Source organism: Ambystoma mexicanum, chromosome 1q (genome assembly GCF_040938575.1).
Source record: "Ambystoma mexicanum isolate Mex_15411 chromosome 1q, UKY_AmexF1_1, whole genome shotgun sequence".
In the NCBI taxonomy this organism is placed as follows: Eukaryota; Metazoa; Chordata; class Amphibia; order Caudata; family Ambystomatidae; genus Ambystoma; species Ambystoma mexicanum.
Genome location: NC_090922.1, coordinates 1,529,669,096 through 1,529,687,464, shown reverse-complemented (window position 1 = coordinate 1,529,687,464; position 18,369 = coordinate 1,529,669,096). Strand labels below are relative to the sequence as shown.

At 47.7% G+C, this 18,369-nt stretch overlaps 1 protein-coding gene across 4 annotated transcripts in view; it reads right to left on the bottom strand.

Moving 5' to 3' along the window:
* EBNA1BP2 (EBNA1 binding protein 2) overlaps positions 1-18,369 on the bottom strand; it is a 117,077-nt gene that overhangs the window by 8,387 nt on the left and 90,321 nt on the right. For all 4 annotated transcript variants that reach the window (XM_069642452.1, XM_069642450.1, XM_069642451.1 and 1 more), the window contains exon 9: positions 11,242-11,413. In XM_069642452.1, coding sequence (XP_069498553.1) covers positions 11,242-11,413 — 172 coding nt within the window. The remainder of the gene's footprint in view (positions 1-11,241; positions 11,414-18,369) is intronic.

Here is an 18,369-nt window from a genome sequence, read left to right as displayed (position 1 = left end):
TGAATGCGCTGAGACAGTGCAGACTGGCAAGGTCCATCTTCAAACAGAGGAGACTGGCATGAGGCCTACCAAAGAGAGAGGGTGGACTAATTGAAAAAACAAGGAGAGAGCGGATGCATCTCTAAGCACTTGGGTTTCATTTCTATGGACGTGCTGTGAGCGAGACGAATGTCCAAGGTTGGATTTGGGTTGCCAACCAATTAGAAAAGCATAAATGCAGTTTTACATACAATGTTGCAAGTATTATTCCGCTGCCATATTCTTTGCTGTAATGAGTGTGCTATGTATGTAGAAGGAGCTCGGGGCGTATCCTACAGACAAGGGACCGCCAATGGTTGACTAATATTCATGCATTCTAGATGTAGACATGCTCCCCTAATCCAATCCCACCCCTCGATAGGTTTTTGTAATATGCCACGTAGGATGACATCATAGGTGACGCATCTAGCATTAAATAAACTAAGTATAATCAAGAAGACCTTGTGATCCAGCACGAATCCACTTGATGACTGATGATCCACCCTGCTTTACTTCATCGACATAAAAGCAGTATTTCACCATCTTCTTCCAGTCTCTCCAGTTATTTGGTCTATGATATTTTATTGGTAAATCCATCTAGCACACAGATGCTTCAAGGTGCTAGAGCACAAAACTCCTAAATCTTTCTCTACTCTACTTTAGCGACGGACAATGAATATTGTCTATTAACTTTGTTGTAATCTAAAGTGGTAGCTAACCCATTTGGTCTTAAGAAACCATGGTGTATATATGTTTAATAGTGAATTTACCAGGTGCGTTTTAGAGCCATGGAGCGAAACTCGTCCAAACTACTATAGAGGGTTGCAGTGCTGGACTCTGAAGCCGTATCTGCACAGCAGCCGTTTAGGATTGCCTCATGGTTGAGAGCAGAAGGTCAAAAGTTACATGAGAAATCTGGTTACTCCCTGGTGGAGTCTAAACTAAATTACAGCTGCCGCCAGCCTTGTACGCTCACCTGATTCCCGTAGAGGCGCCGGTCTTGACTGGGCGTATACCGTATCTTCAAAGGTGATGTGTAACACACGGCTGGCTCTTTGGGCTGGACCTCTGTGCACTGTATGTCTGACTCGAAGGGTAAGATGTCTGCAGATAGAAAATATGGGATTAAGGAACTGGGTTATTGAATGTCTCTCTCTTATTCCCTTTCTCTTCTCCTGTAGAACCCCAAAGGTTAACGCTCTCACCTTAGGTAAGTGAACGCCGTGCTCTCCATCTGCCTCGGGGCAGGGTGCTGTAACCAGTTTCTTCACTGGATAAGGGGAGCAGGCCTCTTGACTTCAGAGGACTGCTGTCCGTCGTTTACTGCACGAACGGTAAGTTTCGAGTAATTCTAATGTCTTTAAAGTCTTTAGTAATGATGTTTCTTGTTTTGCAGGGTTCCGGCGATGGCGGATGACGGGCTGAAGTGAGTTGAAGATGGAGCCCGTGTGATGAATAGACGCGCCTGGAAGCACGTAAGTAAGCGCTTGTTGCCTGCTTCACGATGCGCTCTAACTTTCTTTTTATTTTGCATGTACAAGTTCGGAGCGGCTGCAGGGTGCCGGAATACCCACTGGGTTAGATGTGGAAAGGAGTAATGGCACGTGAGTATTAAAGTTCCCCAATGTCTTTAAACACACCTTGTTTTGTCTTTCAGATGCGGGATGCAGCGCCGAAGGCCTCCGGAGCGTGCAAAGAGTTGGTAAGCTTTTGTCTTTCAGATGCCGGAATGCAGTGTGAAGACCTCCAGAGCGCACAAAGAGTAGGTAAGCCTTTGTCTTTCAGATGCCGGAATGCAGCGTGAGGTGTTGGTGACAGCCGATGGACCAGGTAAGTGAAGAGCTGTCACTGAAGACCGTAATGCTAACCTGTTCTTTCTTGTCTTTATAGGTGTTGCTGAAGACTGGATTCAGGATGGTAAGCCTTTTTCCTTAGGCCCAGGATCAGATGCAGAAGACACGATGAGCGTTCTGCTGCAGAGGATGCAGAATAACGCAAAGCAAGATTCATCCATCGGGTGTTGTTTAAATAGCCTCCTGTAGTGCTTAGGTGTCTCCTTCCACAGCCACGCCTAGGTAAGAAAAGAGTTCCTGCTTTCCAGAAGAGTTCCAGTGTTCTGAATCTAGGGAGTGGCTCCTGCCCCACCCAACAGGAAAAGTAGTTCCAAACAGTAGAGGATCAGAGGCTCAACTGGCAGGCAAGTAAGCAGCATGGTCTGCTGCAGGTAAGTCCACCCAAGCATTATGAGCCCGGCGCTTCCAGCGCTGGGACTGGGCATATTTATGAGCCTGGTGCCACTGGCGCCAGGACTGGGTCCAAAAGGTCCCAATTGGGACTGGTTGGCACTCGGAACCTGGGTTATGGACCTGCTTCCAAGGGAGTTGGGAAAACCCTGACCTTTTGGAAGCAGAGATCATGACAGTACCCCCCCTCAAGGCCCCTCCCAAACCGGGCTTCTCCGGGGGTTTTGGCTTGTCAGGAAATGTTCGGTGAAATATTTTGATTAGGCGAGGAGCGTGGACATATTCAGCAGGTTCCCAGGATCTCTCTTGGGGGCCGTAGCCTTTCCAGTCAATTAGGTAAAATAGTTTAGATTTGGAGATCTTGGAGTCCAGAATGCTTTTGACTTCAAACTCGAGTTCTCCATCAACTAGGATAGGTTTTGGAGATTTAGTTAGCCGGGTTTGAGGTTGCACGGGTTTTAATAGAGAGACGTGGAAGACCATATGTATCTTCATGTGCGGGGGCAAGTCCAACTTGACCGCTACTGGGTTTACTATGGTAGTGATGGAATAGGGACCAAGGTATCTTGGGTTGAATGTGCGTGGCCCTTTTAGAGGTAGATATTTGGTGGATAACCAGACTTGATCCCCTACTTGATATTGAGGGGCTTCCTTCCGATGTTGATCTGCTCCTTTCTTGTATTGTTCTTTAGCCCTTTGAAGGTGAGAAACAGCTTCCTTAAAGGCTTGGGTGATTGTAGAATGCAGGTAGTCTACTGCTGGTGTTTCAAGATCTTGGAGGGGATCCAACTCCGAGGTTCGAGGGTGACTGCCGTACAAAAAGAAAAAACGGGGTTTTCCCAGTTCCCGAATGTACAGAGTTATTGTAGGCATATTCGGCTATCCAAAGGATGTCTTTCCAAGTTTTTTCAGTTTGTTGCAGCATGCAGCGTAAATACTGTTCCAGAGTTTGATTGGTCCTCTCGGTTTGTCCGTCGGTCTGAGGGTGGTGACTGGTCGATAGTCTCACATCAATTTGAGCCGACCGACAGCAACTTCGCCAAAAATGAGAAATAAATTGACTACCTCGATCCGAAATTAGAACCGAAGGAAAACCGTGTAGTCGGACGATGTTTTCGAGAAATTCTCGGGCCAGAGTTGCTGCTGTTGGCAAGCCTTTGAGCGGAATGAAATGCGCCATCTTGGAGAATAAGTCCACGATTACTAGAATCGTATTGTATCCGGAGCATGGAGGTAGATCAGTGATGAAGTCCATAGAAAGCGTATGCCAAGGGCGAGGTGGGATGTCAATAGGGCGTAAGAGGCCTGCTGGTCTTTCCTTTTGACTCTTGTTTTGGGCGCATACTCCACAGGACATTATAAAGTCTCTGATATCTTTTTTCCAAGATGGCCACCAGAAGTAGCGCTTGATCTTTTCTGAGGTCTTGGCCATACCGGGATGTCCTTCCATTAAAGAATCGTGATAACAAGAGATTACTTTTTTCTGTAAATCTGTGCTGGGTAGGTATAATCGTTCTTGGAAATACAATAAGTTGTCCTTTACTGCAAAGTCCTTTCCCTGCAGATGCCAATTCTGTATGTCTGCTGGAGTTACAAGTTGCCTGGCTTTATCCTTAACTTCCTCTATGGATTCTGTGGCGATTACACCCAGAATTCTTTGTTCGGGAATGATTGGTACAGGTTTAGGTTTGATCAAGTGTTCTTCCACTCCCATCCGAGAAAGGGCATCAGCTTTACCGTTCTTTGTACCAGGTCGATAGGTAATTATGAAGTCAAACTCGGCAAAGTATAATGCCCAACGGAGTTGTCTAGAGGATTGGGCTTTTGCGGTTTTCAAATATTGCAGGTTTCGGTGATCCGTAATCACAGTAACGGTGTGTCGGGCCCCCAGCAGATAATGCCGCCAAGCCTTAAAGGCAGACTTGATAGCCAGAAGTTCCTTGTCAGTAATCGTGTAATTGATTTCAGGAGGCGAGAATTTGCGGGACCAAAATGCCACGGGATGCAACTGATTGGTTACCGGGTCCTTTTGTGATAGAACTGCCCCCATGGCAAGGCTTGAAGCATCAGTTTCCACGATGTAGGGGAGTTCGGGGCGAGGGTGTTTTAAGATTGGTGCAGAGATAAATTTAGTCTTCAACTCCTGGAAAGCTTGTTCCGCCTCGGTAGACCATTCAAAACGTTTGTTTTTCTTTAACAAGGCAGTGATGGGCTGGACTATTCGAGAGAATTTGGGGATAAACCTGCGGTAAAAGTTAGTGAAGCCTAACATGCTTTGCACACCTTTTACGGAGGATGGTGATGGCCATTTGAGAACTGCATCGACCTTCTTTGAATCCATACGCACTCCGCCAGGTGATAATATGAATCCCAAGAATTCAACTTCAGTCACGTTGAAAACACATTTTTCCAACTTAGCGAAAAGTTTGTGTTGACGCAATCTTTCGAGGACCATTTTCACGTGTTTCCGATGTTCAGATTCCGATGAAGAATAAACGAGGATGTCGTCAATGTAAACAACAACACACACATCTATGAGCTCTCTGAGGACATCGTTCATAAAATATTGAAAGGCGGCCGGGGCATTGCAAAGTCCGAAGGGCATGACCTGATATTCAAATAGCCCATACTTGGTGCGGAAGGCCGTCTTCCATTCATCGCCCTCTTTTACTCGTACCAAGTGGTAAGCTCCTCTAAGATCCAGCTTTGTATATATGCATGCTTTTCTGACTTGGTCCAGGAGTTCAGGGATCAAAGGTAACGGATATCTATTCTGAACGGTGATCTGGTTCAGGGAGCGATAATCTATACAAGTTCTAAGGTCTCCTTCCTTTTTTGGAACGAAGAACAAAGCTGAAGAAGCAGGGGACTTGGAAGGACGAATAAACCCATTTGCCAGGTATTGATCCAGGTATTGTCGAAGGTGAAGGTTCTCAGGCTCGGTGAGGGCATAAATTCTACTACAAGGAGGAGTAGATCCAGGTATCAGGTCTATCTGGCAGTCATAAGACCTATGAGGAGGTAGAGAGTTAGCCTGATCCTTCCGGAAAACATCTTGGTATTCTAGGTATTCGGGAGGTAACTGGGGAGTCTCTGAAGAAATTGCTGCCAGTGCAACACCAGGTGGAGGGTGACAAGTAGAGACACATTCTGGAAACTGGACCGTTCTTGCTCGCCAATCGATCAGAGGATTGTGTTTCTCTAACCAAGGTATTCCTAGAATAATCTGAAACTGAGGGGCCTTTATCACATCGAACACGATCTTCTCATGGTGTCCATCTTGACTTACTAGCGTCACCTCTTGAGTGGTATGCGTTACTGGCCCGGAGGCCATCTCCGTACCATCCACCGTAGTAATGACGTCCTTTACAGCCTTGGGACAAAGAGTTAGATTCATCCTCAAAACCATTTCATGATCCACATAATTGCCGATGGCACCGCTGTCGACGTAAGCTTCAATTGCATGTAATCGATCCGGATTATCAGGGATAATGAGGACCATAGGTATCACGAAATGCGAGGTCACGGAACTGGTTTTCACGCTCGGCAAGAGGACCTCTATTCTTGTCGGGCGAGGCTGTTTCCCTGCTCAGAGTTTGTAACTTTGGTAACTGCAGCTCCTACTGCCTTCTTGGCAGGTTTCACCGGACAGTCTCGAAGAAAGTGCCCCGAGTTTCCGCAATAGAGGCATAATTGCAACTGTTTTCTCCTTTCCCGCTCCTTTTGTGTTAGAGGACCTTTCAGACCCCCTATTTGCATGGGTTCCCCGGAGTCTACTCCTTTGGAAGGAGTTGGCGGTTTGGAAAATACTCGAGCATCAAACTTGGAACGATCGGCCTTCCTGTTCTGCAGTCTGTGATCTATTTGAACGACTAAGTCTATATAGTCCGAACAATCTTGTGGGGGATTCACTACTTGGGCTAACACATCTTTGAGCTCTCCACGTAGACCTCTATAAAACAGCGTAATCCTTTTGTCCTCAGGCCATTGAGTTTCCACTATCAGTCTGTTGAAAGACGCAATATAAGCCAAAAGGTCTTGATTACCTTGTCGCAACGAAAGAAGCTCATTGTCCAAGGCCTGCCCCTGTGAATGTCTTGCGAACAGTTTTTCCATACTGAGCTGAAAAGCTTGAAAATCATGGAGGACCGGATCATCTTGATTTACTAGAGGGATCGACCAGTCTGCCGCCGCATTGCCACTAAGGTACGAAAGCACGAAAGCTACTTTAGCTTGATCAGTTGGAAAGGCTGCTGGCCGGCATAAGAAATGCAACCGGCACTGATTGATAAATACTGCAAACCTCTTTGGGTCACCAGAAAATCGTTCGGGCGGAGCCAGAGGTACATTCCCAGGTAGGTTGATCTGCACTGGATTCATAGAGGATGTAGAAGGAAGATTTCCCCCAGATGCGGGTAACGGGGTCTGTCCGGCTTGTGACTGTAGCAATTGTCTAGCGAGATCATCTGTTCGCTCCTTGGAAATAATCAGTTCCCTTCTTAGAGCGTTCGTTTCCTGACGGGCTGCATGCACTTCTGCCCTTAGTTCCCCAAGTAACTGGGCTAGCTGGTCGGTATCCGAGGTTTCCATAGCGCCTGGACGGGAGTTTTGTGGTAGGCTTTGCGTTCTGTAACGCTCACCTGATTCCCGTAGAGGCGCCGGTCTTGACTGGGCGTATACCGTATCTTCAAAGGTGATGTGTAACACACGGCTGGCTCTTTGGGCTGGACCTCTGTGCACTGTATGTCTGACTCGAAGGGTAAGATGTCTGCAGATAGAAAATATGGGATTAAGGAACTGGGTTATTGAATGTCTCTCTCTTCTTCCCTTTCTCTTCTCCTGTAGAACCCCAAAGGTTAACGCTCTCACCTTAGGTAAGTGAACGCCGTGCTCTCCATCTGCCTCGGGGCAGGGTGCTGTAACCAGTTTCTTCACTGGATAAGGGGAGCAGGCCTCTTGACTTCAGAGGACTGCTGTCCGTCGTTTACTGCACGAACGGTAAGTTTCGAGTAATTCTAATGTCTTTAAAGTCTTTAGTAATGATGTTTCTTGTTTTGCAGGGTTCCGGCGATGGCGGATGACGGGCTGAAGTGAGTTGAAGATGGAGCCCGTGTGATGAATAGAAGCGCCTGGAAGCACGTAAGTAAGCGCTTGATGCCTGCTTCACGATGCGCTCTAACTGTCTTTTTATTTTGCAGGTACAAGTTCGGAGCGGCTGCAGGGTGCCGGAATACCCACTGGGTTAAATGTGGAAAGGAGTAATGGCACGTGAGTATTAAAGTTCCCCAATGTCTTTAAACGCACCTTGTTTTGTCTTTCAGATGCGGGATGCAGCGCCGAAGGCCTCCGGAGCGTGCGAAGAGTTGGTAAGCTTTTGTCTTTCAGATTCCGGAATGCAGTGTGAAGACCTCCGGAGCGCACAAAGAGTAGGTAAGCCTTTGTCTTTCAGATGCCGGAATGCAGCGCGAGGCGTTGGTGACAGCCGATGGACCAGGTAAGTGAAGAGCTGTCACTGAAGACCGTAATGCTAACCTGTTCTTTCTTGTCTTTATAGGTGTTGCTGAAGACTGGATTCAGGATGGTAAGCCTTTTTCCTTAGGCCCAGGATCAGATGCAGAAGACACGATGAGCGTTCTGCTGCAGAGGATGCAGAATAACGCAAAGCAAGATTCATCCATCGGGTGTGGTTTAAATAGCCTCCTGTAGTGCTTAGGTGTCTCCTTCCACAGCCACGCCTAGGTAAGAAAAGAGTTCCTGCTTTCCAGAAGAGTTCCAGTGTTCTGAATCTAGGGAGTGGCTCCTGCCCCACCCAACAGGAAAGGTAGTTCCAAACAGAAGAGGATCAGAGGCTCAACTGGCAGGCAAGTAAGCAGCATGGTCTGCTGCAGGTAAGTCCACCCAAGCATTATGAGCCCGGCGCTTCCTGCGCTGGGACTGGGATATTTATGAGCCTGGTGCCACTGGCGCCAGGACTGGGTCCAAAAGGTCCCAATTGGGACTGGTAGGCACTCGGAACCTGGGTTATGGATCTGCTTCCAAGGGAGTTGGGAAAACCCTGACCTTTTGGAAGCAGAGATCATGACACAGCCTACCAATGTAGCATGATGTAATAACCCAATTACTCATTTTCAAGATCCACAAGTAGCCACTGTTCTCCCTCCCTGACCTTGCCTCTTTCCTCTCTGAAATCAACCACTGGATGATGGCTAACAACATCCTCCTCAACCCAGGCCAAACTGAAATCCTAATATGCAGTAAACCCTCGCTCCTCCCACAACCAACCCCTTGGCGGCCACACTCCCTAGGAGCCCAGCCACAGCATCCACCTCTGAATATTGGATGCACGCTGGACTCTCTCACCACATCAACACCATCCAACTATGCACCCTCAGGTGAATCATCCCTCATTTCCTACCCACAGAGTCTCTGCAATCCTTGACATCCTCCTATCCTGCTTCGAGTATGCGAAGCCCCTCTATCTAGGCACCCCGCATCACGCCTGCCATTGTAGTACTACACTGGCTTCCTATCAGCCAACAGGCAACGTTTGAGGCCGCCTGCATCACACACCACGCCCTCCATAATACTGGCCCAGAAACCCTCTGGGACAAGCTCGACCCCTACCAACCCACCAGCTACATTAGATCCGATTCTGCACTCTCTGCGTGACCCCCCCCCAATCCCCTTAAAACTCACAGAATAGAAGGCTCTGCCGTCTCCATCCAAAGCCCCATCATCTGGAACTCCCTTCCACTACACATCTGCAGAAATGAAGACTACCTCTCCTCAGAAAGGCCCTCAAAGCATGGTGATTTCCTGCAGCAGCCTGAGGTTTCCTCCCTCCCTCCCTCCCTCCCTCCCTCCCTACCTCTCTACCTCTCTACCTCTCTACCTCCCTACTTTTTCATGGCTTCATACACCCCTATCAGTTTCGTTTCTATCTAGAATATTTCCCACTGCAAGGTAGAATACAACTCAGAACAGGCAGGATAACTCAGATTCACTCAGCAACAGCAAATGCGAAGAGCCAAGCAAAGGATCAAGACACATATTCAAACACCACTATGTGGACACCAGCAACAGGCACGGCAACAAACGCACACGCATCCAGACCCCACCCTAAAACACAAAGCACAACAGCCATCAGACTGCAGCTTCAACATACGACAAATTTCAGTCCAGCTGGTCACATAGCGAATCTCGAGCATGCACCAATTCTCCTGACCTCCCCGAGCACCCATCCATATGTGCAACCATCTTGGGTTGGTGGAGCACGGCCAGCCCACCTAACCCCTATCTTGGCCTAATGTGCACCTGCACTCTACTCATTGCAACAATCTGAATACTTGGGCGTTCACCCACAAGCACGTTGAGGCCATACTAATGGGATAAAGCCGCCATATAAATGACAAACTACTACTATGGCCAAAATGCAGTTTGGGCTATGATGAAACCATTGACTTTAGAAGTCCTCCTTCCTCCCACCCCCCGAACACAGAAAGGGTGAAATGCCAAAAGTTTACAGGTCCCCTAAAAAGGGGATCTGAAACGCCAAAATACGATTCTGCCCCAACAGCGGTTTATGGCTCCACGAAGTGCGTTGTGCAATGCCAGGGCTTCCAGAGCAGATCTCTGACTAGGGGCATCACAATCTAGGTCATCAGAGCCTTGGCCACTGGCATCATTGTTTAGCTGTTCCCTCTGAAACTCTCTTGCGGTTCCTGCCCCAAGAACACATTGGAGCTGCACTGTCCTTTGAGAAATTTGGAGCAAGAAAGGAGATTCTTTTCCAACAGACAAGACCCAGTGACGTATTCAGCCATGTCAGGCCTTCAGTAACTTTCACCTGGAGTCCATTGCAAGCTTCTTTGAGGAGTTCTTCTTTGAGTAGTGTCCGTGGCCCTCTCAGACAGGTGTCTGAGGTCCAGGCAACTTCCTCTGGACATCATACTGAGCCCCAGTAGGGTTCTAGGTCTCCAATTCTCTCTGGGAACTTTAAGGAGGGAGATCTTGCCGCCTGATGCCCTAAACTCTGGGACTCCAGTCTATGCAGTTATTTCCTGTTCTTTGCCCCACTAACTTAGCCGGGAAAAAGGCTATATATAATAGCTACTTTAGGGCCAGAATTCTCTCTAGCGTGGTAGAAGTCTTTAGTCACAGCCTTAACAGGGTGCCAATGAAACCAATGATCATGGACAATCTTCTGAGCAGCCAGTTGGATGTGGGTAGATTTCTGTGAGTCACCGTCACTTTAGAATAGGAAAGCAGAACAAGGGTCAAAGGGGCAGACCTCAGACAGTGCACACGTCCATCATCACACACAAATCAGAGAAATCTGATGCACAGATAGGACATTGCAATAATGAAGTCGTGCTTTAGGTTGAAGTCAAGAAACTCTCCACATCCAAAGGGCAGCTGAAATACATGGCAGAGTTACTGCTTGGGAAGAATGGCAACCATGTGTACGATAGCTCATCTCAGCCCGGCTTACACAGTGAGCAGCCACATTAACACAAGTATTCAGCTCGAGTGCTCCAGAGATGGCCAGAGGATCACTCTTCTCCCGAGCTTTGCACAATTCTACCTTCAGTGAACATTGTCAGGATTTATTCTCATTATGTGGATGCCAAATTGATGCACGCATTGAAAACCATCATTAAATATCCTCGCAGCATGCAAACCCATGTGAAATCCGACATGAAGTGCTGTGTAGAACATCATCTTAATATTCTGGTGTAAAGGCCATGCCGCTGTCCAGAGGAACCCTCCAAAAGCCAAGGAAGCATAAACACTAGATACTGATGGCTTCAACGGTGGAGTAATTTGTAGGGAGGGACTGCTAGGAGAGGCGGGGGAGTGAGGAAAATTCCCTTCATGCGGCAACACATGAAATCCCAAACCATAAAACGTATCACTGCCCTCCCACAGATGCCAAGCCAGCCTTGGATCCTTCTCAGACCGCACGCCGGTGCCCACTTACATTACTGGTTCGCATCTTGGATCCCTTCTTGCCAGGCCGGCCCTTATTGTGTGCCACACTGGCACGGAAGCCAGACACATCGTTAAAGCTCTCCTTTGTGTTCCGCTTGTTTCCTTTCTTCCTGCCCCCGAATCCAAACTTCTCATCCTTGAATCGTCTCTTGGCATTTGGTCTACAAGAGAAACAAGTGCTATTAGTTGCAGCCTACATTACAAAAAAAGACAACTTGTGGCAAACATCACATCAGGCAGCGATCAACGGACCAGCAGCCCCATAATTCCAGGGTAGAAACATCAAACCAGACTTATTGCTACGGAGCTGCACGTGCTTCACTGGGCACCATCGGATATGCATTTCACTCGCTCCCACTGAATTCCCGCTTCACTACCTCCAAACCTCAGGCCCAGTTCATGAAAGCATTGCATCATGGTCTGCCATGGGATAACGCATGCCACCTCATCTGCTTTAGGACCTCTTACACCAGACGTCCAGCTGCATCTGGGCTTCACAGGCTCCCACTGAATTCTCGCATCACTGCCTGTACACAGCATGCCCATCTCATCTTTGCATCGCATAACTGGCTTCATTGGATTGCTGTATCTGACTGCCACTGGTTTCCACTGCATGCTACCTCATGTACGTTGGTATGGTAATGTTTATATAGTGCCTATACACAGGCAAGTGTTTCAAAGCGCCCAAGGAGGGTGGGAACACAGGGAAAAAACAGTCGCACAGAGCCCTTGGGAACACGGGGAAAAACAACAGTCCCACAGAGCTCTTGAATTTCTGAGACGAGAACTGTCTGCACAGGCAGATTAAGTGGTTTGGCATTTATATAGCGCTCTATATATCACTGGTATGACCTCAAAGTGCTGGTAGGTTGAACGCCCTTGGAAACCATAATTCATGTCAGTCGAGACAGTAAGGTGTCATAGGGCGCACCAATTGTGTGCAGCTGGAGCGACTGCCTGATGGTAGCTGCATCCTAGCATTAGGTGAGGTGGTATTTGATATCAGTTGAATGTGTGCAGTCTGGAGGATGGTCACCAGAATAGGGTTCTGGCTGTGCTAGGCCTGTGTAGGACCCTTATGTGAGCATTTAGGCCGATTTCAAGGGGTATAGCTGCCTTTTATCAGGGTGTTGAGGTGTTCATGAAGTATTGTTCGCGTGCGCGCAGCTAGGCCGAAATTGATCGAGGGGTGTAGATGCGCTCTAATTGTGTGTTGGTGTAGAGTAGAGAGTGAGCATGGCGATATGAGAGGTGAGTGTCTGGCAGGAGGATTTGATCAAACAAGCTTGCTGTTCCGGATTTCAGGTCTGTGTTTGCGATTGCTGCAAAGGAATCCGTAACTTAATAGCCACATTCAGTGGCGTTATTGCTCGGGGTCACTCTGAGCAGTTATCAAGCAGTCTTAGATGGTCATAATCGGCATTACGGAGAGAGCCAGGTTTTTAGAACTTTGTGGAAGGCCATGTAGTCATGGGTTGTGTCGAATATGAGGGGGGAGTGAGTTCCAGAGTTGGGGCCACGGTTGAAAAAGCAGATCCTCTGATCCTGGCAGAATTAGAGGTTGGAATCACCAGGAAGAAAGCAGTGCTTGATCTTAGGTTGCATTATGGGAGGTAGGGTTTTATCTTCTCTTGAAGGTGTTCGGTGGGTAATGCATAGGGTCTTGAAGGTGGCTCTTCGTCCGACTGGGAGCCAGTGGAGGGTTCGAATAGCAGGAGAGATGTGGTCCCTGTGTCCCAGGGCGAGGAGGAGTTTCGCAGCGGCGTTTTGGGCTCTTTGTAGTTTGTTGCGTTGGTAGGCCGGTGCTCCCAGGTATAGGGAGTTGGCATAGTTCAGCCTCAACATGACAATAGGCATAACAGCTGCGAGTCTGTTGGCATAGGAGTGGTAAGGAAAAATGGCATTTTAGAAATTTGAGGTGATAGTGACAGCATTTGGAAACATTTTGACCTGACGGGAGAGGGCTAGGCCCGAGTCCATAGTGCAGTCTAGATTTTTGACTATATTGGAGGGGGAGTGGTGGTCCAAGGGAGGGCGGCCATGGGAGGTGTGGGAGAAGGGCGGCGTTAGGCAAGATTGAATGCAGTACAACAACCCTGACCTCCTGGAAATAGGAACCCAACCTTTGGTATAAGCTTGTACTACAAAGGTTGGTAGCGTGTTGAGCGCCAGGCTCATCTCAAGAGGGGTCAATGTGAGCTGTAGGGGAGTTACACAGATTCACAGTGACAAGTATTCAAATAAACTCTTACACACAAGGTTTCTTGATTAAACAATTATTAATTTAACAGTCAGTTTGAGTAAGCCTTCTGAAGAAGGGCAATATAATATTAACACACAAATACACTCCAGATTACACACTTAGTTTCCCTAAATCAGCAAATACCCATTTAGGATGGCACACAGACACTTCCTACCCCCTCAGGTGACTTAAGTAACTAGGACAATGTGGACATTAATATATCCCTGTTGCATTTAGAGAAATACGGAGTATGTCAAAGAAAAGGATTATTAGAATAAAACAAGAGATCACACAAATATTTTGAAGCAGGGTAGTACTTTTGAAACAACCCAATGCCAAGTTAGTTAACCCCTTCCAGGAAGAAAGACCATAGACAATGTCAGAGGGAAGAAGGGTTATTCATGGAGCCAGGCCAGGCCAAAGTCAATCCGGCAAAAATCTAGGTGAGCTGAAGCACTTCTTGCAGGTAGGTAAAAAGTCTTGCACAATGTTTTAGATGTCTTTGTAGAAAAGAAGAAATCAAAGTAGGGCCACAAGCTGATTAGGCTTCTGAGGTAAAGAAGCGGATAGCAACTCTACAAAAGCAACCAAGACAAGTCTCAACTAAGAACAAGTGAGATTAACCAACATCGATCTAGTCAGTGGCACTTCGCAGTTTCAGTTCCTCGCGTCTAGGCAAATGGCAACATCGCAGACTCTTGGCTGTCGAGATGGGCTTTCCTTACATCTGGGGTCCAGCACTCTGTTGAGGTGGCTTACGCTCAGTCAGTCCTGCTTCCTGGGAGTCCGGAGGATCTTTCTGGAGCTCTTGGCCAACTTAAAAGCAAAGCACACAAACTGGTGTTCCTCACCCTGGCTCTTGGTTTCCAGCAGTAACTGCAGTGGAAATTCAACAAGCTTCGAGAGGATGTCCAGATGGCTTACTGTGGAGTTGATTGGTCCCACCAACTCAAGGGGAGAAGTCGTCTTTGCAGGGCTTCTCTAGTCTAGGCGAACTCAGAGCAGCAGGGCTTCACCGTGCAAACCAACGTTCCAAGAGTTGCAGCAGGCATCTCTTCCAAGTAGTTCTTCAGATTCCTTCGTCCAGTGGTCGACTCTGCCTTCCAAGCCAAAAAGCCTTGCCTTTTATGCAGGTTTCTCCCATTCATTCAGTTAGGGAGAATTCTCATAAATGTGCTAATTCCCTTCACCTTAGAGGCCCCCAGCAACTTTGCTGGATTTTGAGGACTGATTTTTTTTACCTGGAAAGAGCATCAGCCTTTTTTTCCCCACACTTTCATGTATTTTGATGTATGTTTTACACTGGCATTCTTTGATTATGGAGTTTTAAGATAACTCCATAGGCATCTTTTCATATGCGTTACACAGCACTCTCAGTGCAGTGACACAGGGAGGTCCCTTCAGACTCCCCAAAGGTTTAAATACCTTCTCTGGGATAAACTACTGTTTCCCAGAGAATGTAAGGTTATTAAATTGACTTTACTAGTCTTTTTAAATTCCTAGACCTAGCACACACTATCTTCCTATAGAGTGTTGGAGGGGTTACCTTGTATCCCGTGCCTAGAAACTCATGTAGCAGTCAAATGCTACCATTTTCTATTGAAATGGCTGGTGGCAGTGGTTTTAGAACAAACTACCATGATTTTTCTCGACTGCGAACACCGGTAGCTAAAAATCACGGGAGCCAAATTTTTTAAGATGGCGCCTTAAGCCCCTTTGGTTAAACATGACTCGGTCTTTTTTCACCGTTTCTTTTTGGAAAGGTCCTTCTAGTGTTTGTCTCTGTGCGCCAAACCAGGTTTGGTCCCTTTGTTTCCATGCTATTGGCAGGCTTCAGGACTGAAGACCGCCTCTGGCGCCTGAGTGTCTGGGGTGTGCAGGAAATGAGGGAGGTGTCCGCAACTCACTGTGCTTAGTCTCCTAGGAGACCCAAATGTACTCTGGCATGATTGGCTGACTGTCCGGCAAGGACAACCACCCTGCTGGGTGAGTGGCAGCTAGGCTGGAATGAAGGGGAGAAAAACTGTTTAAAAAAGGCGAGTCTCCTGGACTGGAAAGCAGAGTCGACCACTGGAATGGAAGAACTGAAGACGAGCTGGGAGAGGAAGGCTGTTGCAGCTCCTGGATTGTTGGTTTGCCTGGTGAAGGCCAGCTGCAGGTCCGAATTGCCAAGTTCATCTCGACAGAGAAGCCCCTTCAAGGACGACTTCTCCCTTTGAGTTGGTGTGACCAAGCAACTCGTAAGCCACCAGGACACCATTCTCGCAGCTGGTTGGGAAGCAGGGGGAAGGACACCAGCTTGTGTGCTTGAAGAACATCTACTTGAACTGTTTTTGTCAGCGGTTTCCGCCGATCCCGTGCAGTGCAGAAGTCTCCCCACGTCCTCCCTCTTGTCCCCACTTGCCCCCCACGACTGAGGCTCTGGAACAGTGAGATCTGCAGGAACTGCCTGGAAACAACGTCTTCAGCTGCATCTTTTGCTTCATACTAAGGTACTGTGCCAACCCGATTGAGAGAACGCTTCTCTCGTGGTGAAAGTTCATGGAACTTTCCCAACTTGCAGGCCTAATCAGGTTGCGACGCAACACATGATTCTTTTTCGTACAAACTACTTCTGAGAACTTTGGCAAAGACTATACCGTTTACTTCAAGAACTGCTCTTTCCTATCCAAGACACTAGAGTCCATTGACTTTGGCCTATGCCTATAGAACTGAATTGAGTCCTCTAATGAACCTTAACCCTTTGCACTAACTATGAAAGTATTTGTGATCTATTCTATTAACTTGTGCCTTTGCCTTCCCATTCAAAGTGTCTGAAATGCGCTTTGGCTCCTATTTCAGGGGAGCTTAAATTGTTCAGAAACTTATTGGTTTTTGTGTTGAAGTATATTTGTGTATAATATTCAGTTGCCTCCTTCTAGTGAATGTTTTCTACATGATTGTGTAATAAATGTATAAGTGGTTTATCAAGAAACCTTGAGTAGAAGGGTCTACTTGAACCACTGTGATTGTAGACCTCTGTGTAACTTCGTGTACTGCTAACATTTCCTCTTGAAATAAGCCTGGCTGCTCAGCTCGCTACCACAAAACTGTGTAGTACAGACTTATACCAAAGGTTGCTTTTTGCTTACACCTGTAGTCCTAATTGTATGTGGTGGTCCCAGAGGGTACTGCATGCAATTCTGCCTAACACATTCCAGCCTAGCTGTCAGTCACCCAGCAGGGTGGCTGTCCTTGCTGGACAGCAGCGGGCCAACCTAGGAATGCATTCCTGTCTCCTAGGAGACTAAGCACAGGGAGTTTCGGGCACCTCCCTCGCTTCCTGCCCCCGCCAGCCACCCTAGAGCCAGAGGCGGCCTTCACTCGTCAATCCCACAAAAGACAAAACGAACAAAGGGACCAAACTTGGTTTGGCGCGTAGAGTAAATCTCAAGGAGGACCTTTCCACAAAGAAATGGCGAAAAAAGAAGACCGTGGCCACCAGCCATTCGAGGAAAGGGTAACATAAAAACGTTACATGAGAAACTAGACAAAGGGCATATGAAGTAACCTCTCCAGCACCCTATTGTAAGATAGTTTGTGCTGGGTCTAGAAAGTTACAAATGTAAGTAAAGTCCATTGCACTTCACTGCTCTTGGAAACGGTAGTTTATCCCAGAGAAGGTATTTAAACCTTTGGGAAATCTAAGAGACTTCCCTGTGCCACTGCACTGGAGGTGCTGAGTCTCACAATGTAAAAGATGATGCCTATGGAGTTTATCAGACTCCACAACCAAAAGACACAGGGCCCCATCACGTATTTGGTGGTAACCCTTAAATGCGGCAGTAACGCTATTACCGCTGCATTTAAGAGGGTCAGCCAAATCACAGGCTTGGCGGATGTTCCCCCAGCTCTGAGCTGGGGGAAAATCCGCTGCGATTTGGATGATTGTTTGCACTATTACCGCCGGCAGTAATAGCGTCGAACATTCCCCATTGGGCCCAATGGGAAATTCCTGAATGGGCCCAATGTGGAATGGGGACTTACCGTTCCGCCAAACCTGTGATCTGGCGCTAATAGCACCGGGGGGTTTGGCGGTAGGGCTAATAGCCGCGGTGGTAATACCGCCAGGGTTAGCACCCAACTCGTGAGGAGGCCCACAGTGTTTAAATCATGACAAAAATACATGAGAGTGTGGGCAAAAGGGTCCAACTCTCTCCAGGTTAAAAATTCAAGTCCTCAAAATCCAGCAAAGTTGCTGGGGGTCACTAAGGTAGAGAGGAATTAACACATTTCTGAGAATTCTCCCTAACAGGCGGTATTGCCGCATACTATGATTTCGATTTTATCAGGGTTCAGAAGGAGGTGGTTACACGTCATCCATCGGTCAATATCACAGACAGGCTTTAAGGTCAGGACAGGGGTGGTGCTCGTCTTGGGGATTCTTAGGATAATTTGGGTATCGTCAGCGTAGTTGTAACAGGAGAGGTTGCGTGCACGAATGTTTCCTGGTAGAGTGGTGAGATAGAGGTTGAAGAGGAGAGCAGAGAGACGTGCACCTTGGGGCACTCCTGTGTTCAAGGGGCGAGCAGTCGAGACAAAAGGGGGAGGGAGACTGTTTTGTTTCCTGCTGCTGAAGAAAGAGGAAATCCATTTGAGAGCTGAGCCACGGATTCCTAGAGAGTAGAGGTGGTCAAGATTATTGAATGGTTAGCTGTTTCAAAGGCTGCAGAGAGACCGAGGAATATCAGCGGTGCACCACCCTCAGTCTGCCGTCATCTTGAGATCCCAGATTGAGATCAGAGTGGTTTCTGTTCCATGTCGAGGTCTGAAGCCCGATTGTGCGGGGTCAAGGAGATTGTTGGATTCTACAAAGTAGTTGAGCTGGGTGTATGC